General features: G+C 36.6%; 1 protein-coding gene across 3 annotated transcripts; it reads left to right on the top strand.

Annotated features, from left to right (window-relative positions):
* Window positions 1-64: 64 nt before the first annotated feature.
* Window positions 65-24,029, top strand: TMED5 (transmembrane p24 trafficking protein 5). 3 transcript variants are annotated; one of them, XM_032603020.1, is made up of 5 exons: window positions 100-572; window positions 5,887-5,984; window positions 18,579-18,762; window positions 20,659-20,711; window positions 21,096-21,309. In XM_032603020.1, exons 1-5 carry the CDS (start codon window positions 393-395, stop codon window positions 21,157-21,159), a joined length of 579 nt encoding a protein of 192 aa, XP_032458911.1. In that variant the 5' UTR covers window positions 100-392; the 3' UTR covers window positions 21,160-21,309. The 3 variants fall into 3 exon arrangements, with proteins under 3 accessions (XP_032458896.1, XP_032458911.1, XP_032458902.1); XM_032603011.1 differs by lacking the exon at window positions 20,659-20,711 and adding an exon at window positions 865-984 and having other exon boundaries at window positions 101-572; window positions 21,098-24,029; XM_032603005.1 differs by lacking the exon at window positions 20,659-20,711 and having other exon boundaries at window positions 65-572; window positions 21,098-24,029.
* Window positions 24,030-24,425: the final 396 nt, after the last annotated feature.

Here is a 24,425-nt window from a genome sequence, read left to right as displayed (position 1 = left end):
GTTGGGGATTGTGGTCTGCGAGCGCGTCCGAGCCTGCCCACCCGGAACTACATTTCCCACAATTACCGCCAAGACGCCCATTGGTGTGAGGGACGCCATGAGAAGCTGCGGCCGTCTGGGTATCGAGCGGGCGCGCTCACGCGGGGCCTGAGGGAGCCAAGACCCGGGAGGGTGTGAAAAAGGACTGCTGGCTCCGCCCTCAGTCCCTACCCTTTGTAGGCCGGCGTTTTCCCTTCTGAGAAACGCCCCTCCGCCCCGGCCTTCACCTGGAGTTTCTTCAGGCTCCAGGTTTCCCTGCCAACCACGAGGAGTCCAGGGAGGAAAAGCGGAGCATAGGCGCCTATAACCCACGCCTCCCACGCCTTTTCCAGCCCGAGATCGCCCAGGCAGGGATGGGCGACAAGATCTGGCTGCCCTTCCCGGTGGTCCTCTTGGCCTCTCAGCTGCTGCCTGGGGCGGCCGGCTTCACGCCCTCCTTAGACAGCGACTTCACGTTCACTCTTCCGGCCGGCCAGAAGGAGTGTTTCTACCAGCCCATGCCCCTGAAGGCCTCGCTGGAGATCGAGTACCAAGTAAGTGCAGAGGTTGAGCCAGCCTCCTTCCTTTAGCCTAGCTGCACGTCGTCGCCTCTCACCGGCTTAGAAACTTCTTGTGGACGACCGGGGTGCTGAAGAGGCGAGGGCTGCCCGGAAGAGGCCAGCTCCGTGCCAGCACGCGAGGCGAGGCTCTCCCCGGGGTTGGGGACCGAGAAGTTAGGCGGGACCTGGAATTGACTACCCCCACCCCTCCGGTCGGAAAGAGGCCAGCTCTGGTGATGTCGGTGGTTTTTCTCTTTGTTTCATAATTCACCTGTGTCTTTTCTAGCCAGTACACGCTTCAATACTGGGAATTTCACAATACAGGCCTAATACACGTTCTCCTTAATCATTGGACGAGATGATGACACTTGGCGTTAATCACCCCCACCACCCTCACTCAATTCCGGTATTGTAAATCTATACTGTCATTGCTTCAGTTAAGGATTTTTGAACTGTGACCATGTGATTATCACTAAATCCTATTTCGGAATATTTTGAAAGGGGCTATTGATGTGTTTAATGGTACATTTCCTTCTCAGTTATATACCCCTTATTTTAAAACCAAATAAGATCTAACTGTATATTAAAACTTTGTAATCTTTCGTTCAGCATTCTAAGCATTTCTCCCATATCATTGTTTTCTTTTTAGTACCTGTGTAATATTATAGGGAATTGCCTTAATTTATGTGGTCATTCTGGTAGAGGGTAATTTCTTAGAAGAAGTCTTGTAAGCTCCAATACAGCAAATTTCGATGTTTCTAAGTAGCACTGGGAAAAAAAAAAAAGATGCCTTGGTGTGGTTCATCTCTCAATTTTTTTACAAGTTACCTAATTTTTAATCAGATGTTAATTTTTTATAGTTGATGTAGAGAATCTTTTTCAATAACAGGTACTGTCACATATAGAGCAAAATAAAGTTATTTAGAATTTTCCTCTGAAGGAACTTTAGAATTAGATTATTTATAGATGCATAGGATAAGCATAAAGAGTAAAGTATCTAAAGTCACACAGTTAATGAGCAACACTGAGGCAGGAGCTCAGCATTTCTTGATTTCCAGTCCAGTTCAAAAGTTCATTTACTGAAGTTACCATGTGTCAGTAATGGAGAAGTAGAGACAAGGACACGGGGGAAGGGACAAACAACAGAAAGAACGCTTTTCAAGGATCTTAATATTTAAAGGTTACTGGCTCATAAACAACTAATTTCAATAAAGTATGGTTAGATGCTGTTGGAGGAGGGCTTCTTCTCTGGGGTATCAGAAAAGAATTCCTGGAGAAAATAAATTGGAATCTAGAAAGATGCTTAGGTGAAACAGGAATGCCAGGAAGAAGGGGCATTTCAGAAAAAGGATCAGAATGAATAGACAGTTCTGAAAATGCATAGTGTTAGTGTTCTAGCAGTGGGCAATATGTAGTGGACGCTAGGAGTGCTGAGTTTTCGATGGACCTTTAAGACTATAAAGTCTAGGGTGGGAGTAGAAGAAAGAGGTTGGAGAGGTCAGGAGGCTGGATCGTGGATCATGAATCTTAGCTTGTGTGCCATGCTGAGTAGCTCTGACCTTTGTCTGTATAAGGGCCATTGAAGATTAAGTAGTGTGGTAACTGTCAAAAATGTTTTACAGTGTGGAAGATGGATTTAAAAAGGGCAAAATTAGAGGTAAGGAAACCAAATGGGTTTAGAGAAATAGTCTAGATAAGAAAACAATTTTTATTGTTCAAAATTCATCAGTATTTACTGAGGTATTAGGAAAGAAATCTATTTTAAACTACTGACCTCTTATGATTGAGAGCTCCAACTGTAGGAAAAAAATGCCTGGGCTGAAATCCTGACTCTGGCACTTACTGCCTGTGTGATCTTGAGCAAGTTACTTAACCCCATACTTTTAAAATAGAGAAAATAATAGTAAGAGTTGATTTGAAACAATTAGTTAATAAATGTTCATATACCATCCCTGACACATAGTAAATGTTCAATATATGTTAGTTTTTTTATGTTTACACTTCTAGAGTTATATAGGTGGTATGGCTTAGCTTTATACTTTGCATCTTTAATCACTCAAAGGGACTATTCCCCTAAAGCATTCTGCCTAAACAATTTGTTTTGATTGAGGAAAGAAGTAAAATCATTAAATGTCTGTAGTCCTAGACAATGTTAGAAGGGTTTAAAGGGTAGAAATCATCTTCAGCCCTTTGTCTGCATTTTCCAACTCTGTGATTAACTTTCCAATAACTACAAGCTACTGGGTTTTGTCTTAGTTTTTAAAATGTCAGGGAACAGACTTTCTAGACATTGCCCTTGGCTTACTGTGACATATCGAAAAATTCTAACCGTTTCACACATTTTGGGTTTAAGAGGACACTTTTAGGATAATTGACCAGCCCCACAATATATTAAGTTCTTGAAATTTTGAAGTGTCAATATATATATCTTATGAATAGAATAGATCATTCATTTAAACTTTTAAATCGTTGAGTGCTTAATTTGTGTAAGCTTTATGCTAGATACTACAGATACAATGGTGAGTAAAAATATAGTCCGTGCACTCATGCAGTCTAGTTAAGGGGATAGACATTAATCAAATTATTACACAAATAAGTGTGATATTAGAACTCTAATAAGTGCTATGAAGTGAAGTGCATAAGCTATGAGAGTGTTTAATAGAAGGACTTGATTTCACAGTGGAAATTGAGAGAAGACATCCCAGAAGAAGTGGAGTTCAGATCTGTAGAAGAATCAGGCTTACTAGGGATAAGGGGGTGGAGCAAGGTGATAGATAAAAAGAACAGCATGTGGCAATCCAAGGCTTTGAGGAAGAAGACTGAAGAACACCTTTGAGGGACTGGAAGACTGACAGGTGAAAGTGGGACTCGTCCATCATGATCCATTGAAGTCACTGGGAAGTTTAGTTTTAGATTTATGGTATTGTTTTATTTTATATTTTAGATAGATATTTTGTATATTTTAAAATTAGCTTCTGTATTTTTATTTATTTATTTATTTATTTTTGCGGTACGCAGGCCTCTCACTGTTGTGGCCTCTTCCGTTGCGGAGCACAGGCTCCGGACGCCCAGGCTCAGCGGCCATGGCTCACCGGCCCAGCCGCTCCGCGACATGTGGGATCCTCCTGGACCGGGGCACGAACCCGCATCCCCTGCATCGGCAGGCAGACTCCTAACCACTGCGCCACCAGGGAAGCCCAGCTTCTGTATTTTTAAATACCATTTTTAATGATTTCATTAAGCCTGACAGTCACTACCAATAATATCTTTTGTTTTACTGAAGTCTTTGCTTAGTTTTGTCACATTACTTACTTTTTGATTTAATGATATGGTTTTTGGTTTTTGGAGGAGAACCTTGAGTAATTCTTTCAGAACGCTTTGAGTCCTTGGATATCTGAAAATGGCTTTACCTTTTGCTTTCTCTTCAGTAAATATAATTTTTTTACTTGGAAAAATTGAAGACATAGCTCCCTTGTATTTTTTTACATCTAGTGTATATATGCAATAATGCTGATGCCATCCCAGTTCTTGTTATTTTGTAGTTCTCTACTACTACTCTTTGGAAGTTTCTAGGTTCTTTTTAAATCCTTTGGAAAAGTCACTAGGATTTTTGGATCTTTTTTCATTTATCCTGCTTCACATCTGTTAGACTCTTGCAGTCTAAAGATTTTTATCTTTTGGAGCAGAACTTTTTATTCTCTTATTTGATAACTTCCTCTCCATTTCTCTTGGTTCTCTCTTTTTGAAATGCTTTATTAGGTGGGTATTTGAAATCTTTAGCTCTGTCCTTCATAAAGTTCTTACCATTTCCCTCATACTTTTCATCTATACTTTTTCACCTTGTTGTGAGAATTCCTTGGCTCCTTTTAGTTCTCTGATTTTTAGTCTCCATCCATGCCCATTCTGCTGTCATTACATTCGCTAAAGCTTTATTTGGGCAATCACATTTTTGGTTTTTCTAAGAACTTTTTCATATCAGCATCTTCATTTTCTGTAGATTTTTACATTCTTGAATTTCTCTGAGGATGTATATTACATTTATCTGAGAAAACATATTTTTAAGTCTGTTTACATTATTTTTTCAGAATTTGATCCTCTGAGAAAAACCAATAACATGAAAGAGAGGGCATCAGTTTCAACAAATATTTGGTGTCTCTCTAGTCTGTTTTGAGAATTTTGAGATTGATAGATATTGGTAGCTAGATGTATTCTTTGCTCAGTGGAATATCTTCCAGAAATTCCTTACTCTTCACATCCTTTAACAGCTTTCCTAGATTTCCAGTGTTGTTATAGATTATTTATATCGTTATGTTTTCTTCATTTCATTGGGATTTAAAGAAGAAAAAGAACTATGTATATTTAGCTAGCCATTTGAAACCAGTTCTGTTGATCAGTAAGAACAGCACAAGAATAGGTAATCTATCATTCCATTAAAGCCACCAAGAAAAATAAAATGGAGTTATACAAGAAGAAGAGTAGCCTCTGAAGGCAGATTGCTGAGTTCTAATTTTGACCATGCCAGTTATTTACCATATCACCTTAGGCAACCTTCTCTGTGCCTGTTTTCTGTGGGTTTTTTTTGGGGGGGGGGGAGGTTGTTTTGTTTTTTTAGGCTAAAATGAAAATAATAGAACCTTTTAGAGTTGTTGTGAGGAATAAATCCACATAAAGCACTTAAAGCAATGTGTGGCATAAAATGTAATTGTTAGCTGCCATCATCATTATCTTCATCATCATCATCATCATTGGGACATTTTGAGATTGTAAAGGAACAGGTACTTTCCTGTTTCCTGTACTTATTCTTTGGCCAATAAGTAAATGGCCTGCTTGGAATATATAGTTCATATTGGGAAATAATAGGTATTGCTTGAAAAAGTCAGTTGGAATCAGATCATAGAGGCCTTGAGTTCCAGGCTAAGAAGTAGCTAGTTATTATTTTATTGAGGAGGAAACAAACTCAGAAAAGTTACATAGCAAGCCCTAAATTGCCCAAGGAAAAGGGTATACCAATTGAACTACCTTCTGTGTTTCTACTCTACAGGGCATCTGTTTTAAGATTATTTCAGTAATACCCGTAAGACCTAAACTTAAGTGATGGCAACAGGAATTAGCAAGAAAGGGACAAGTTCCAAAAATGGAATTGAACCAAATGGTCTTTCTGCTCCTTTTTAGCCCTAACATGAGTCTTTTCACTTTCTTACCCCTCTAGGTTTAGAAATGAAATCTTTTCATCATATGATCTACTTAATATAGCTTTTTATTTTTAGAATTTGTAAAATGTGCTCTTCTCTTCTATGCCTTCCTACAGGTTTTAGATGGAGCAGGATTAGATATTGATTTCCATCTTGCCTCTCCAAAAGGAAGAACCTTAGTTTTTGAACAAAGAAAATCAGATGGAGTTCACACGTAAGTAATCTCTTAGTTGGGTTCCTTGATCTGAATACCAGTGGGCACAGGAAAATTAGCACATTTGATACTAAATGTTAGCATTAAATGATTCCATATGAACATTTTAAACAGTCCTTGTTAGTGATCTATCTTAAACTAAAATGTCGTCCATTAATCTCATTTTTTTGTTTAGGCATTTTCTTTTGATCTTGACTAAGTTTTTTTTTTTGCTTTGGTTAATGAGTATACCATAGGTACTGCATTCAATCTATTGTGGCATTTTAAACCTGCCCTTCTGGCTAGCACAGGCTTTTTCTATTTTAACTATAAGTTACTGTTCCAGGTATATATCTTAAAGTTTCTTGAACTACTGGCTATATCATTTTTGCCCATTGTTTTCTTAAAACAACAGTACAGTAATACATCTTTGTGTTTGTGTAAATTTTTATTTTACTCGAACCTCATTCTTTTTAGATAATTAGAAGATCTGAAAGTAAAAGATCTGACCATAGGAAACCATATAGAAATAAAATACTTTTTATAACTCTGAGTTTAGAGTTTGATAAAAGCCCATATATTGTATCTCTTTTATCTCATTTCTCTTTTTTCATATCTCACTGGTGTTTCCTTATTTCATTCTGTTATTTTACTGCAGCACTTTGTTTACTCAGTATTGTTATCGTGTTTAAACTGTGAGTATATAGGAATAAGATCAAATATAGAATGTTTAATATTTGCCATAAACTAGACTTTGTATTTTATATGCTTCTAAATTAATCATTCCAACCCACTGTGAGAGATAGATTCTTTGATTCCCCAGTTCCCATTTTACAGACAAGGAGGCTCAGGGAAATTAAGTAAGTCTGCAGGGATACACATTTATTAAGAGGAGGAGGCAGGATGAACCCAAATTCTTGCTTTCTACCGTACAATGCTTAGAACATCTCTGGCACATAGCACTATGTAAGTACTAGCTATTTATAATCATTGGCCTTTGTTAACCAAAGTACCTGCCATGTAATTGATACTCAGTAAATACTGAATACATGTATGAGCGAACAAGGTGGGGAAAATGTTTCAACCATAATTTTTTTTTTTTTTTTTTTTTTTTAAACATCTTTATTGGGGTATAATTGCTTTACAATGGTGTGTTAGTTTCTGATTTACAACAAAGTGAATCAGCTATACATATACATATGTTCCCATATGTCTTCCCTCTTGCGTCTCCCTCCCTCCCACTCTCCCCATCCCACCCTTCCAGGCTGTCACAAAGCACCGAGCTAATATCCCTGTGCCTTGCGGCTGCTTCCCCCCAGCTATCTACCTTACTACGTTTGTTAGTGTGTATATGTCCATGACTCTCTCTCGCCCTGTCAAAACTCACCCTTCCCCCTCCCCATATCCTTAAGTCCGTTCTCCAGTAGGTCTGCGTCTTTATTCCTATCTTACCCCTAGGTTCTTCATGACATTTTTTTCCCTTAAATTCCATATATATGTGTTAGCATACGGTATTTGTCTTTTTCTTTCTGACTTACTTCACTCTGTATGACAGATTCTAGGTCTATCCATCTCATTACAAATAGCTCAATTTCATTTCTTTTTAAGGCTGAGTAATATTCCATTGTGTATATGTGCCACATCTTCTTTATCCATTCATCCGATGATGGGCGCTTAGGTTGTTTCCATGTCCTGGCTATTGTAAATAGAGCTGCAATGAACATTTTGGTACATGACTCTCTTTGAATTTTGGTTTTCTCAGGGTATATGCCAAGTAGTGGGATTGCTGGGTCATATGGTAATTCTATTTGTAGTTTTTTAAGGAACCTCCATACTGTTCTCCACAGTGGCTGAACCAATTCACATTCCCACCAGCAGTGCAAGAGTGTCCCCTTTTCTCCACACCCTCTCCAGCATTTATTGTTTCTTGATTTTTTGATGATGGCCATTCTGACTGGTGTGAGATGATATCTCATTGTAGTTTTGATTTGCATTTCTCTAATGATTAATGATGTTGAGCATTCTTTCATGTGTTTGTTGGCATTCTGTATATCTTCTTTGGAGAAATGTCTATTTAGGTCTTCTGCCCATTTTTGGATGGGGTTGTTTGTATTTTTGTTATTGAGCTGCATGAGCTGCTTGTAAATTTTGGAGATTAATCCTTTGTCAGTTGCTTCATTTGCAAATGTTTTCTCCCATTCTGAGGGTTGTCTTTTGGTCTTGGTTATGGTTTCCTTTGCTGTGCAAAAGCTTTGAAGTTTCATTAGGTCCCATTTGTTTATTTTTGTTTTTATTTCCATTACTCTAGGAGGTGGGTCAGAAAGGATCTTGCTGTGATTTATGTCATAGAGTGTTCTTCCTATGTTTTCTTCTAAGAGTTTGATAGTTTCTGGCCTTACATTTAGGTCTTTAATCCATTTTGAGCTTATTTTTGTGTATGGTGTTAGGGAGTGATCTAATCTCATACTTTTACATGTACCTGTCCAGTTTTCCCAGCACCATTTATTGAAGAGGCTGTCCTTTCTCCACTGTACATTCCTGCCTCCTTTATCAAAGATAAGGTGTCCATATGTGCGTGGGTTTATCTCTGGGCTTTCTATCCTGTTCCACTGATCTATCTTTCTGTTTTTGTGCCAGTACCATACTGTCTTGATTACTGTTGCTTTGTAATATAGTCTGAAGTCAGGGAGCCTTATTCCTCCAGCTCCTTTTTTCGTTCTCAAGATTGCTTTGGCTATTCGGGGTCTTTTGTGTTTCCATACAAATTGTGAAATTTTTTGTTCTAGTTCTGTGAAAAATGCCAGTGGTAGTTTGATAGGGATTGCATTGAATCTGTAGATTGCTTTGGGTAGTAGAGTCATTTTCACAATGTTGATTCTTCCCATCCAAGAACATGGTATATCTCTCCATCTATTTGTATCATCTTTAATTTCTTTCATCAGTGTCTTATAATTTTCTGCATACAGGTCTTTCGTATCCTTAGGTAGGTTTATTCCTAGATATTTTATTCTTTTTGTTGCAATGGTAAATGGGAGTGTTTTCTTGATTTCACTTTCAGATTTTTCATCATTAGTATATAGGAATGCCAGAGATTTCTGTGCATTAATTTTGTATCCTGCTACTTTACCAAATTCATTGATTAGCTCTAGTAGTTTTCTGGTAGCATCTTTAGGATTCTCTATGTATAGTATCATGTCATCTGCAAACAGTGACAGCTTTACTTCTTCTTTTCCGATTTGGATTCCTTTTATTTCCTTTTCTTCTCTGATTGCTGTGGCTAAAACTTCCAAAACTATGTTGAATAAGAGTGGTGAGAGTGGGCAACCTTGTCTTGTTCCTGATTTTAGTGGAAATGCTTTCAGTTTTTCACCATTGAGGATGATGTTTGCTGTGGGCTTGTCATATATGGCTTTTATTATGTTTAGGAAAGTTCCCTCTATGCCTACTTTCTGGAGGGTTTTTATCATAAATGGGTGTTGAATTTTGTCGAAAGCTTTCTCTGCATCTATTGAGATGATCATATGGTTTTTCTCCTTCAATTTGTTAATATGGTTTATCACATTGATAGATTTGCGTATATTGAAGAATCCTTGCATTCCTGGAATAAACCCCACTTGATCATGGTGTATGATCCTTTTAATGTGCTGTTGGATTCTGTTTGCTAGTATTTTGTTGAGGATTTTTGCATCTATGTTCATCAGTGATATTGGCCTGTAGTTTTCTTTCTTTGTGACATCCTTGTCTGGTTTTGGTATCAAGGTGATGGTGGCTTCGTAGAAGGAATTTGGGAGTGTTCCTCCCTCTGCTATATTTTGGAAGAGTTTGAGAAGGATAGGTGTTAGCTCTTCTCTAAACGTTTGATAGAATTCACCTGTGAAGCCATCTGGTCCTGGGCTTTTGTTTGTTGGAAGGTTTTTAATCACAGTTTCAATTTCAGTGCTTGTGATTGGTCTGTTCATATTTTCTATTTCTTCCTGATTCAGTCTTGGCAGGTTGTGCATTTCTAAGAATTTGTCCATTTCTTCCAGATTGTCCATTTTATTGGCATAGAGTTGCTTGTAGTAATCTCTCATGATTTTTTTTATTTCTGCAGTGTCAGTTGTTACTTCTCCTTTTTCATTTCTAATTCTATTGATTTGAGTCTTCTCCCTTTTTTTCTTGATGAGTCTGGCTAGTGGTTTATCTATTTTGTTTATCTTCTCAAAGAACCAGCTTTTAGTTTTATTGATCTTTGCTATTGTTTCCTTCATTTCTTTTTCATTTATTTCTGATCTGATTTTTATGATTTCTTTCCTTCTGCTAGCTTTGGGGTTTTTTTGTTCTTCTTTCTCTAATTGCTTGAGGTGCAAGGTTAGGTTGTTTATTCGAGATGTTTCCTGCTTCTTAAGGTGGGCTTGTATTGCTATAAACTTCCCCCTTAGAACTGCTTTTGCTGCATCCCATAGGTTTTGGGTCGTTGTGTCTCCATTGTCATTTGTTTCTAGGTATTTTTTTATTTCCTCTTTGATTTCTTCAGTGATCACTTCATTATTAAGTAGTGTATTGTTTAGCCTCCATGTGTTTGTATTTTTTACAGATCTTTTCCTGTAATTGATATCTAGTCTCATGGCGTTGTGGTCGGAAAAGATACTTGATACAATTTCAGTTTTCTTAAATTTACCAAGGCTTGATTTGTGACCCAAGATATGATCTATCCTGGAGAATGTTCCATGAGCACTTGAGAAAAATGTGTATTCTGTTGTTTTTGGATGGAGTGTCCTATAAATATCAATTAAGTCCATCTTGTTTAATGTATCATTTAAAGCTTGTGTTTCCTTATTTATTTTCATTTTGGATGATCTGTCCATGGGTGAAAGTGGGGTGTTAAAGTCCCCTACTATGAATGTGTTACTGTTGATCTCCCCTTTTATGGTTGTTAGTATTTGCCTTATGTATTGAGGTGCTCCTATGTTGGGTGCATAAATATTTACAATTGTTATATCTTCTTCTTGGATCGATCCCTTGATCATTATGTAGTGTCCTTCTTTATCCCTTTTAATAGTCCTTATTTTAAAGTCTATTTTGTCTGATATGAGAATTGCTACTCCAGCTTTCTTTTGGTTTCCATTTGCATGGAATATCTTTTTCCATCCCCTTACTTTCAGTCTGTATGTGTCTCTAGTTCTGAAGTGGGTCTCTTGTAGACAGCATATATAAGGGTCTTGTTTTTGTATCCATTCAGCCAATCTGTGTCTTTTGGTGGGAGCATTTAGTCCATTTACATTTAAGGTAATTATTGATATGTATGTTCCTATTTCCATTTTATATATTGTTTTGGGTTCGCTACTATAGGTCATTTCCTTCTCTTGTGTTTCGTGTCTAGAGAAGTTCCTTTAGCATTTGTTGTAAAGCTGGTTTGGTGGTGCTGAACTCTCTCAGCTTTTGCTTGTCTGTAAAGGTTTTAATTTCTCCATCAAATCTGAATGAGATCCTTGCTGGGTAGAGTAGTCTTGGTTTCAGGCTATTCTCCTTCATCACTTTCAGTATGTCCTGCCACTCCCTTCTGGCTTGTAGGGTTTCTGCTGAGAGATCCGCTGTTAACCTTATGGGGATTCCCTTGTGTGTTATTTGTTGTTTTTCCCTTGCTGCTTTTAATATGCTTTCTTTGTATTTAATTTTTGACAGTTTGATTAATATGTGTCTTGGCGTGTTTCTCCTTGTATTTATCCTGTATGGGACCCTCTGTGCTTCCTGGACTTGATTAACTATTTCCTTTCCCATATTAGGGAAGTTTTCAACTATAATCTCTTCAAATATTTTCTCAGTCCCTTTCTTTCTTTCTTCTTCTTCTGGAACCCCTATAATTCGAATGTTGGTGCGTTTCATGTTGTCCCAGAGCTCTCTGAGACTGTCCTCAGTTCTTTTCATTCTTTTTTCTTTATTCTGCTCTGCAGTAGTTATTTCCACTACTTTATCTTCCAGGTCACTTATCCGTTCTTCTGCCTCAGTTATTCTGCTATTGATCCTATCTAGAGTGATTTTAATTTCATTTATTGCATTGTTCATCGTTGCTTGTTTCATCTTTAGTTCTTGTAGGTCCTTGTTAACTGTTTCTTGCATTTTGTCCATTCTACTTCCAAGATTTCGGATCATCCTTACTATCATTATTCTGAATTCTTTTTCAGGTAGATTGCCTATTTCCTCTTCATTTGTTAGGTCTGGTGGGTTTTTATCTTGCTCCTTCATCTGCTGTGTGTTTTTCTGTCTTCTCATTTTCCTTATCTTACTGTGTTTGGGGTCTCCTTTTTGCAGGCTGCAGGTTCGTAGTTCCCGTTGTTTTTGATGTCTGTCTCCAGTGGCTAAGGTTGTTTCAGTGGGTTGTGTAGGCTTCCTGGTGGAGGGGACTAGTGCCTGTGTTGTGCTGGATGAGGCTGGATCTTGTCTCTCTAGTGGGCAGGTTCACGTCTGGTGGTGTGTTTTGGGGTGTCTGTGGCCTTATTATGATTTTAGGCAGCCTCTCTGCTAATGGGTGGGGTTGTGTTCCTGTTTTGCTAGTTGTTTGGCATAGGTTGTCCAGCACTGTGGCTTGCTGGCCGTTGAGTGAAGCTGGGTGCTGGTGTTAAGATGGAGGTCTCTGGGAGATTTCCGCTGTTTAATATTATGTGGAGCTGGGAGGTCTCTTGTTGACCAGTGACCTGAAGTTGGCTCTCCTACCTCAGAGGCAGAGCCCTGACTCCTGGCTGGAGCACCAAGAGCCTTTCATCCACACGGCTCAGAATAAAAGGGAGAAAAAGTAGAGAGAATTAGTAGAAGTATGAGGAAAGAAAGAAGGAAAGGAGGAAAGGAAGGAAGGAAGAAAGAAGCAAAGAAGGAAAGAAAGGAGGGAGGGAGGGAGGAAGGAAGGAAGGAGGGAAAGAAGGAAAAAAAGCCAGAAAGAAAGATGATACAGTAAAAATAAAATAAAGTATAATATAGTTATTGAATTAAAAAATATTTAGAAAAAAAAAAAGGGACGGATAGAACCTTAGGACAAATGTTGGAAGCAAAGCTATACAGAGAAAATCTTACACAGAAGCATACACATACACCTTCACAAAAAGAGGTAAAGGGGGAAAAATCATAAATCCTGCTCCCTGAGACCACCTCCTCAATTTGGGGTGATTCGTTGTCTAAAGGAGGGAAGGAAGGAAGGAAAGAAAGAAAGAACGAAGGTAAAGTATAATAAAGTTATTACAATTAAACTTAATTATTAAGAAAAAGAGTTTTTAAAAAAAAAGTCATGGACGGATAGAGCCCTAGGACAAATGGTGGAAGCTAGAGTATACAGACTAGATGTCACACAGGAGCATACACGTACACCTTCACAAAAAGAGGAAAAGGGAAAAAAATCATAGATTTCGCTCCTAAATTCCACCTCTTCAATTTGGGATCATTCCTTGTCTATTCAGGTATTCCACAGATGCAGGGTATATCAAGTTGATTGTGGAGCTTTAATCCGCTGCTTCTGTGGCTGCTGGGAGAGATTTCCCTTTCTCTTCTTTGTTTTCACAGCTCACAGGAGCTCAGCTTTGGATTTGGCCCTGCCTCTGCGTGTAGGTCGCTGGAGGGCGTCTGTTTTTTCGCTCAGACAGGACGGGGTTAAAGGAGCCGCTGATTCTGGGCCTCCGGCTCACTCAGGCCGGGGGTTGGGGGATGGGGGAAGGAGGGGCACTGCGTGCGGGGCCGGCCTGCGGCGGCAGAGGCAGCGTGACGTTGCGGCAGAGGCCGGCGTGACGTTGCACCAGCCTGAGGCCCGCCGTGCGCTGTCCCGGGGAAGTTATCCCTGGATCCCGGGAACCTGGCAGTGGCGGGCTGCACAGGCTCCGCGGAAGAGGGGTGTGGAGAGTGACCTGTGCTCGCACACAGGCCCCTTGGTGGCGGCAGCAGCAGCCTTAGCGTCTCCCGCCCGTCTCTGGGGTCCGCGGTTTTAGCCGCGGCTCGCGCCCGTCTCTGGGGTTTGCGCTTTCAGCCGCGGCTCGCGCCCGTCTCGGGGGCTCACGCCCTCAGCCGCGGCTCGCGCCCGTCTCTGGGGTTCGCGCTTTTAGCCACGGCTCGCGCCCTTCTCTGGAGATCCTTTAAGCAGCGCTCTTAAACCCCTCTCCTCGCGCACCAGGAAACAAAGAGGGAAGAAAAAGTCTCTTGCCTCTTCGGCAGGTGCAGGCTTTTCCCCGAACTCCCTCCCGGCTAGTCGTGGTGCACTAACCCCTTCAGGCTATGTTCAAGCCGCCAACCCCAGTCCTCTCCCTGAGCTCCGTCCAAAACCAAAACCCGAGCCTCAGCTCGCAGCCCCGCCCGCCCCGGCGGGTGAGCAGACAAGCCTCTCGGGTTGGTGAGTGCTGGTCGGCACCGATCGTCTGTGCAGGAATCTCCCCGCTTTGCCCTCCGCACCCGTCGCTGTGCACTACTCCGCGGTCCCGAAACTCCCCCCTCCGCCTCCCGCAGTCTCCGCCCGCGGAGGGGCTTCCTAGTGTGTGGAAACTTTTCCTCCTTCACAGCTCCCTCCCACTGGTGCAGGTGCCGTCCTTATTCTTTTGTCTCTGTTTTTTCTTTTGCCCTACCCAGTTACGTGGGGAGTTTCTTGCCTTTTGGGAGGTCTGAGGTCTTCTGCCAGCCTTCAGTAGGAGTTCTGTAGGAGTTGTTCCACGTGTGGATGTATTTCTGGTGTATCCGTGGGGAGGAAGGCGATCTCCGCGTCTTACTCTTCCGCCATCTTCAAGGTCCCCTCCCAACCATAATTTTTTAAGTGCTTTTGAAAATGGTCTTACCTATACAGAGCTCTAAAAAAAATTTGCATAAACTATTGATAAATAAAATCAGAAGTGGTAATTTAAAAAGTCAGTTAAGATTGATAAACCAGAATTAACTATGCTTTCTCTTTGATAGGTGTATGAACAAGAACTAAAAATGTAGTTCACCTTTAAATTTCAGAATATAGAAAATGTATAGAATTTCTGTCAATTTTCATTTCTCTCCAATTTTCTGCTTTCATTTAGAGATAAATTAAAATTAACTGTTAGGGGAAAAAAGGTATCTTATTGCTTTCTTGCATAGAATTACCTCTCATTAAACCATTGGGAGAAAAGAAAGAGTTTATAAGAGTTCACATTTATTGAGTTCTTTTGATGTGCCAGGTCACAGTTCTAATATGCACTTTACATGTATTAATTTTTTTTTTATTCTTCCTTTCCCACAGTCCTATAAGGTACATGATATTATTATCATCTTACCAATGAAGAAATTGAGGCATAGAGCAGTTAAGTACGTTGCTGAAGGTTACACAGCTAATGAACAGCAAAGCCAGGATTTAAGACCAGTCAGTCCAATTCACTCCTAATCACTACACCAGATTTACAAATCTACTTTCTAAAAATTAGATTTAAACAAAAATTTATCTTTAGCTATATTAACTTTTTAAAGGCAACTAAAATCTCAGTTATACCATCAAAACAGTTTTTGTCTTAAATTAAATCTTTAAAACAAATGCTATCCTTCCAGAAGTCAGGGTTAGTAAAAATGTCTCCAGACAGAGCCTTAAACTGCTTAATACCTATTTGTCCAGTACTGTCATATATAAAAGCATTTTTCTAGACCACTGAATTAATATTACCTTAACTCACACCATAACTTATAAATTTTGGACTACTTATGCTAATTCTTTTTCTACTTGAAAGGAAAATTTACTCTATATGCTTTTATTTGGATAATATTTTATATCATTTGTAGTAATAATATTCCATTATACTAAAGGTAGTCAACACAAATTTAGAAATTAATATAGGAATGACTATAAAGTAATAAACATCCTTTTTTTATATACACATGTTGAAGCTCATACATCTGAGTCAGTGCTTCTCAGTTTTTTTTCATTTTTACCCCTGTCCCCATACAACCTTTTTTAGGCATTTTTTTCCTCATCATCCGCCATGAAATTTTAATACCGAATATATACTACATGCCCCCTTTTTTTTTTTAACTCTATGTATATCTGTGCTTTATATATAAAAAGAATAGGTACAAAGCTTACCCTTTTTATCCAATTCAGGGTTAAGAATGACTAAATAAATTTGGGTTAAATAAAATTAAGACTAAACAAAATTAAAAGTTAGATTAAAAAGTTATTAACATTAAATTTAACTTTATATTTTCTGAATAACTTTTAATATAATTTATCATACATTGTGTCCACTACACATGCAAATTAGCAATTTATATACATAATAGCAATGTAATTAAAATTTTTAAAATCATTCCAAATATTTTTCAAGAAAAGTAGAATGATTAAAAAAATTACATTGACTTCTTAAAAAGTACTTTTAGTGACCTTAACTTTTAACTTTTGCTTGATGTGGGAAAATAACTTTAGCTACTCAGTGGTCATTCAGATATTATTGACTTTTTTCCCCAGTGTTTGGCATAATTGATGATGGGTTGAATAACCTTTGTAAAATTAAATAATCAAATATAAACTAGTTTTATTCAAATCTTCCCCCCAAAATGCAAAGATTGAGATAAAATGTATGAAGGCATTGTGTAAATTATGAAGGAATATACAAGTGTTGACTATTTTTATTTATAGTATATATGCTAAAATCCAATCACATCGCTGATTAGTTCTCTTATGCTTAAACAAAAACAGTAAGTCACAAAGAGGGGGAAGAAAAACAAGATTGGCTTTGAAGATGAAGATCACACAAGGCTATAGAAAATAATGCAAGGCACCTCAAAAATTGAAGATCAAACATACACATCCACAAGGGAGCCACCGGTATCATTAGGCATGTGTAGAGGCCACCTCTTGCCCTGTGACTTCTAGATCAAGCAATCAACCAATCAAACGTCCTCCAATCACAGCTATTTGCTAGCATTTTGTAGCAGTGTTCCTGGACACATTGTGTGTGTCTTCCATGAGCTCATGCTGCTTGTGATATGCCCAACACAACCCCATGAGAGAAAATTAAATACTAAGGAATAAGATGTTGTCATAGGATTTAGCTTTGGAGGGCCACAATACTATTATAGCTTTTTTTTTTTTTTTTTTTTTTTTGCCCATCTTGAAACAGTTTTCACCCCTAGGGGGCAGTATCCCCTCATCGAGAATGCATAGTCTAAGTGAATAGTCACATTTGGTGGTTATACGCTTACTGTATCAGTGATGCCATTCATTAGAATACACTGGAAAGTTTTCCTCAGGAAATGCCCCACATCTAGGTCATATTACATAATGGTCACAACATTTTATTTTGTTTTGTTGCTTTTAATATTGTTCCCCCTGTATCCATACCAGTGTTTGCTTCAGGATCCTTTCAAAAGTTAAATGAATCCTCAAAAGACGAAAGTTTGTCATGATTGAGGAGACTGCAAAGAATACAGACAGGCTCTGAGCAGTACTGTAGAAAGATCAATTAACTTGAGAGTCAGATATCCAAGCTTCATGTATGCCTATAACAGGCTGTGTGATCATGGGCAAGTATCTTAATCTATGTGAACCTTTTACTCACCTTGAAAAGGTCGATTATGCCTACTTTCAAATATGATGATAAGGGTTAAAAGAAATAAAATGTGTCAAAGCATTATGTAAATTATGAAGAGGTATACAAGTATTGGCTATTTTTATTTATCGTATATATGCTAAAATCAAATCACATTGCTGAGTAGTTATCTCTTATGCTTAAACACAACAGTTAAGTCAGAAATAAGGGGAAAAAAAGGATGGAGATTGGCTTAAAAGATGAGACTCACATGTTGTTCAGAAGGTTGTAGGAAATAATATAAGCTGCCCCCAAATTTAAGCGACCTAGCAAAATCATTTAGACCAACCTTCGTGAATAGTTACAACGAAAACTAAAACACAGGTTGAACTTTGTTTTTTGTGGCCAGCAGTAGTAAATGTCATTAGCCTGTGCAACATTTTGTTTGTTAAAGTTTCTCTCCACAAAAATATTATTAGAAAGCTATTTTGCTAAATTAACTCGGCCCAGGTCAATTATCTTGAATGTGAAGACAAGATCATAAGTTGTTATGAGTGGCACTTATTCAGTAAAGGTAGTGCCACTGCGAGTAAAACTCTGGTTCTTGGACACTGAACTCATCCCTAATTTTTGTAAACTATTACAAAGATATACTTAATCCAAAGGGGCCTAGAAGAAAGCATTTAGGACAGTCCATCACTGCTTTTGAAAACAAAGCAAAACTCACTTTACAGATTAATCTCAAAGGGGAGGTTTGTAGTGATATTTCCATATGAATTGAACTCATTATAGATTACTTTTAATAATGTATAAATATTAAGGTTCATTGTGAGGTATCATGTATCTAGGTTTTTAATCCTGTTTTCTTCCAAAAGTTAGGTCAAGCTCATTTGCCCAATTTACTGAGTAAATGCCAAGCACATCTAAGTTGCAAGTACTTGAATATATATTTCCAGATTGCAGGTTTCCCAAGAAATTTTAAATTGTCTTTCAATACTAAGGAAGTCTTTCCATCAGTAACCTGTCCAATTATTATAAACCATGTTATTCCTTCTCTTTTACAGTAGTTTTTCCTTTGATCCCAGATGCAAGTACAGATAACTGAAGACATGTCCTCTTTTTCATACAGGATAGAGACTGAAGGCGGTGACTACATGTTCTGCTTTGATAATACATTCAGCACCATTTCTGAGAAGGTGATTTTCTTTGAATTAATCCTGGATAATATGGGAGAACAGGAGCAAGAACAAGAGGACTGGAAGAAATACATTACTGGCACAGATATGTTGGATATGAAACTGGAAGACATTCTGGTCAGTATGGTTTAATAAAATAATAAAAATTACTAACATCTAGAGACCTTAGTATGCGATAGGCACTGAGCTAGGCATTTTATTTGCATTATCTCACCTAATGCTTGCTTAATTCTATGAGGATTATTATCTCCATCTTTCCAATGAGGAAAATTATGGATTAGGGATATTTTGTAACGTCTCTGTCACAGAACCAGAGAGAGAGAGAACTAGAATTTGGACACAGACTCTTAACTGCAGAACTCCCTTAGAATGTTCACAAACAGAAGACTGTAATAATGATCTGCAGAACACTTGCACATATAATAAAACGGAGTAATTTGTAAACACTTAAGATGTACAGGCATTTTTTCCCACACCATAGTTTTTATAATATGAAATTTGATATTACTTAATTTGGGGAACACTGTTAACATTACTTAGCAGAAACTAGCACTACACTTAGGAGTAAAAGCTTTTAGATTATGGCTTCTTGGCTTGAATTGCTTTATGCGCTATTTATCATAAACATGCATAATGAAACGTGCATGTATAAGAACCTACTTGCTAATAATAGTACTGCCAGTGATGGGGAGAAATATCATTACCCTTCGGCCATAGCTAGATGTAATAAAATGATAGAATTCTCAGTGATATTTATAAATAGTGTATATACCTGTGTTATAGAACTTTCTACAGGAGAAATAATGTGATTATTCCATGTTTGAAACTATATAACCTCTAATACTCTTATAACCTGAACTTTTTTTTAATAATATATTTTGATCACTTAGAGGTTTCTTAGGAAAGCAACTATCAAATTATGAGACATACTGTAGATCAGTTAGCTTAAGAAGTCAGAAAATTAAATGATCATATCATATGTGTAATTCCTTAGTGACTGAGCTCTGCAAGCCTTGGTTTCCTATTATCCTCGGGGATAATACCTCGAGTTGTTGTGAGGATGAAATGTGATATGGCATGTATATAAATGCTTTAAACAGAGTCTGGCACACAATAAATACTAGTTTTCTTACCTTCTCCATTGGTGTCACTGTGAATACAAACAAAGGATTAAGCTTAATTGGCATGAATTTTTACCATGAAAATTTTTGATCTCATCATTTCATATGTATACTAAACTTAGTTGAATTTTAGAACTAGAAGAAGACTTAGTTATCATTAGTCCAGCTCCAAACTCCCTTTCCCCTTTCATTCCATTTTATAAGTAAGGAACTGGCTTAAAATGGAAATGATGTATCCGTAGTTTCACGACTAGTCCAGTCTTCTTCCCACTCATTTTTTAAATCTCAATCATATTAATATATTCTCCCATTTTAAATTTATATTGCCAACAAGAGCAAACTAGAAGTAGTTGTAAATTTTGTTAGTACTTCACTGCATTCTCAAGAGATTGACTTCATTCACAATTAAACAAAATGACCAGAAAGTTCAGATTTAAATATGGCTTAAAATACTTGGTCTTTTTTGAAAAAAAATGTCTTTCAGGAGATTTTTCATTTACTCTCCCCACCCCAAAATTTTTATCACAACAGCAAACTTGAATAAATAATTTTATACTTGACTGTCATCGTCATGATATTGAAAAGAACTATGGATGGTCTTTTTATTTGGGGATCTGAATCCCATATTTTTCTGGAAAATATACCATTGCTTTACAAATGTGCCCATATGATAACTATTATATTTTGTAGTTTTGTAGGTTTAGCAGAGCAGTCTGCAATTTTGAGTGTTTTTTTTTGCATTTAAATGAGGATTTTAAGCAAGGTGACTATCCAGGAAAATCTGTTCCTAGTATTTTCTTATTTTTGCCATCAATACTTTTTGAATTTCGAATCTCAACTTTACTTTATATTCATGTAAACCTTTTATAGTTTTTAAATCATTTCTCACCAGGACCCTACTATAAAAATAGTTTTTTCAGAAGATGTGCAACTTAGAATGCATCTTGATAAGCTTGTTTTATGAATGAGATCTTGGAACATTTTTGTATTAAAAACAGATTATATTTTTTATGGTTGTTAGGGCTAAGAAGATAATGTATATAAAATTACTGGCACTATAGCACTCAAATGTATTTTCACATTATTTTCAATTCACAGTAGCTTTGTTCATTTTTAAAATAACTAATTATAGACAATAATTTAAATACATCATGAGAACTATTACATAAACTTTATATAATGAAGATCTTTAGGTAATCTAAGTAGTACCCACCCCTTAATTAAAATTGTGTTTGAATATTAAACTAGTAAGAGTACTGTGAAGCACATTTTTAAATTAACTTAAAATTACTGAGCATTCTTTTACAATAAATTTTCTTTTTTATCTCCAGGAGTCCATCAACAGTATCAAGTCCAGACTAAGCAAAAGTGGTCATATCCAAACTCTGCTTAGAGCATTTGAAGCTCGTGATCGAAACATACAAGAAAGCAACTTTGATAGAGTAAATTTCTGGTCTATGGTTAATTTAGTGGTAATGGTGGTAGTGTCAGCCATTCAAGTATATATGCTTAAGAGTCTATTTGAAGATAAGAGGAAAAGTAAAACTTAAAACTCCAAAGTAGAGTACTTAACATTCAAAAAAAGGGGCAGAAAAATGCAATAAACTGTTACAGTCAAGACCATTAATAGTTGTTTGCAAAACGTTTTCAGGCATTACCATAGTGTGGAATAAATATTAATTTTAACGTGAGAGGAAAGGCTTCACTTTCATCTGTGCAAGTAATCTTATTGTTCCAGTTGTACTTAAGTGTATAACAAGTATCTTGCAGGTATAAATGAATGAAGCCATATTAATAACGGCAGTTTCCTACGTTTGAAAAAATTTTGCAAATGTCATAGGTGATTTAAATAAATGAACTTTGGGCCTAAATGTAACACTGAACTATGTTTTTAAAAGATTGTTACCCAGAAGTTTCTTTGTAAATGTGGCAATTACAAATTAACTGTAGAAGTTTTTCAATATATTAAGTTATGAATCATCTGAGAATTACCTAATCATGGATATCTTTAGAAGACAAAGACTCAACTTTTCTCTTTTTACATATGTATCTCCTAAATGTAAATAGAAGCATAGCTGTGAAAAAGATATGTGGGATTTTTATAACCAAATATATTTCATTTTAATAGCAAATAGTTTTATATACCTAGCTTACATTCCCAAAAGCTGACATTTTGAATAATTCTTAAAAATGCTAAGTCATACTTATTAAAATTAGGACAGATTTTCTCTTTGAAGAATAAAGATTGCTCCCAGTCTCTATAGGAATACATTCTGTCTAATCCTTAACCAAAATATAGATTTAAAAATTAAATGTGAGGGAAAATCATTTTATTTTTATATTATCAACAGTGTTATGTTAGTTTTAATGTGTTTACTGACTTGGATAATACATTAATACCAGCAGTTGTGAAGGAAATATTGCTAAAAGGATCTGGACCTAATGTAAGTAAATATCACTTTTGTGTTCTCAAAATCAGTAAGAAAAGAATAAACTCAATATAAAAGAATTTAGAGAATATCCTATCAAAATAAAGTTCACTTAAACTATAAAGTATTTGGAATCTGATTGGCTCATAATGACTCAATCCTCATATAAATTATGAGATTAATTTCCAGTTAACTGGAAGAAACTGGGTTTTATTTTTTTACAATTGTTTTATTCTGTTTTGAATTATCATTTATAAGTATTCAGGCACATTTTACAAAACATAAGCCCTACTGGGTATAAATTTTATTTTTATTACAACTTTCATAAAGTGACCTTTCTGATCACTTTATTTGACATTCAGATAAGGATTGGAAACCCACAGAAGTTTAAACACTCAATATGTGAATAACCCTATAGTCTCTGCCATCCTGTCTTACTCAAGTACTAATAATTTAATGAATTAAATAGAATTTTTAGGTTATACCCATTTGTAATATTGTTTATGACATATACAAGTTAGAAACAATCAACTTATAAACTTGAGTGTAGAACAACCTCTGTGGGTTGGTACTGCTAGAATTCTTAATAAGCAATAATGATATCCAGAGAGAATGCTTTCAGCTATAATTTACACTCAAGAGTGGTACAAAAAGAGATATTTCCCTCCTTCTTATATATTTCCCTCTATTCTTCTTCAGAAAAGAAGTTTAGATTTCCCAACTCTGAAGCTTTTTAAAAATGAGATAAGGTATTATTACCTTAATTGGTCAAGAAAATGCTCCTAAGTGTCCAGGAGTAGCCCCTATTAACACATGCAAAACAAGGGCCAATAAGATTTTTGCCTATGAATAGCCCTCCTTTTTTCCCTTCTGATACACTCATAATAAGAAGCAAACTTAAAGTACTATAGCTAATAAAACAGTACAGATATAAACTACTGCATCTTTTCTATAAAACTGTGATTAAGAATTCTACCTCTTACGTATAGCTGGTTACTGTACTGTACTGATTCTTTACCTAACAATAAATTTGTTACATCACCTTCTACATATGATTTGTGTCACTGATTTTAAACCACTGATTCAGTAACTTACTGTATAATAACGGCCTTATTTAGAAAACAAAGAATTTAAGAATATTGAGGACAATTTTATTTTTATAGACAAAGTGAAAAGAAGAGATTATTTAAGAAGCATGTTACCTGTATTAACCAAAAAGTAAAATCTGTAAGCACATTTGTACTAAATTCTTTAATATTTCTAACGGAATATTGTTTATCTGCCTCATATGGTTTTTTTAATGTCAGTATTGTTTTGACATTAAAATTATGCTAAAACTGGGTAAGCTATTTATCACTTAACAGCTTATTTTGTCTTCAGTTTTTAATCATATAAACTTTTAAAATACTACAATATTTAACTGAGGCCTAGAGTTTCACTATGATTTGCATTTGGATCATTAATGATTGCTATTCTTTCATGTGAATGTCAAGATATAGAGGATAAGTGGTTGAAATAGCACTGAAATAAATGATAAACTGAAATGTAATTTTATGCTATGTATGTTTATCCTTCTTAAGTATTATTATGTCCTAAAATTGACAATAATTGAGTACCTATAATTCTGTGCCTTCCCAAAGAAAATTCTTTATCTGAAATTTTCAAAGATATTGGTTCAGCATGTAATGGTTTTTCAGTTGAAGTGTAATAATGCAGTGTTGCTCAAATTGCTTTATAATTATGAACAGACACAGCCATATTAAATAAGCATTGAATACTGTGCTGAGTATATATAATAAAAATTACAATCAAAGAATGTCTTATTTATCTACCAGTCATTGTAAATGCTGTCTAATCCTTAAAGCCTTCATTGATTTCATCTTAACCAAGTGTACTCTCCCTTCCATTTGAAAACCCATACGTCTCTGCACTTTTTATTGTATATCATCTACCCTGCATTAGACTTCTGTTTATATATGTACTTATTCTACTGTTGCCCAAACATGCATTGTAACTAAAAGGTGCTCAAAATACAGGGGCAAAGATCATCAGTTCTGAAAGTCTGGGATGCTAAATAAGCTTGTTCCAGTCTTCTACCCCACTGAAGAAATTGATTGTTTAGGACTGGAATTTGGCTCCAGAATCTTAATTTTTCACCCACGCAATTTGGGATTCTGGTGTCCACATTATCCTTGGACCATTTGCTAACTGGGTGAACTTGGGAAATCAA

This window comes from Phocoena sinus, chromosome 1, assembly GCF_008692025.1.
Source record: "Phocoena sinus isolate mPhoSin1 chromosome 1, mPhoSin1.pri, whole genome shotgun sequence".
Lineage (NCBI taxonomy): Eukaryota > Metazoa > Chordata > Mammalia > Artiodactyla > Phocoenidae > Phocoena > Phocoena sinus.
Note: the sequence above shows the minus strand (reverse complement) of the source record. Positions and strands in the feature narration are given on the sequence as shown.

Excerpts from the sequence above, each read along its gene's own strand:
- TMED5 (XM_032603005.1), top strand. The coding sequence starts at position 393 with ATGGGCGACAAGATCTGGCTGCCCTTCCCGGTGGTCCTCTTGGCCTCT. Across the intron at positions 573-5,886 it reads CGCTGGAGATCGAGTACCAA|GTTTTAGATGGAGCAGGATT; the intron begins GTAAGTGCAGAG and ends GCCTTCCTACAG. Across the intron at positions 5,985-18,578 it reads AAATCAGATGGAGTTCACAC|GATAGAGACTGAAGGCGGTG; the intron begins GTAAGTAATCTC and ends TTTTTCATACAG.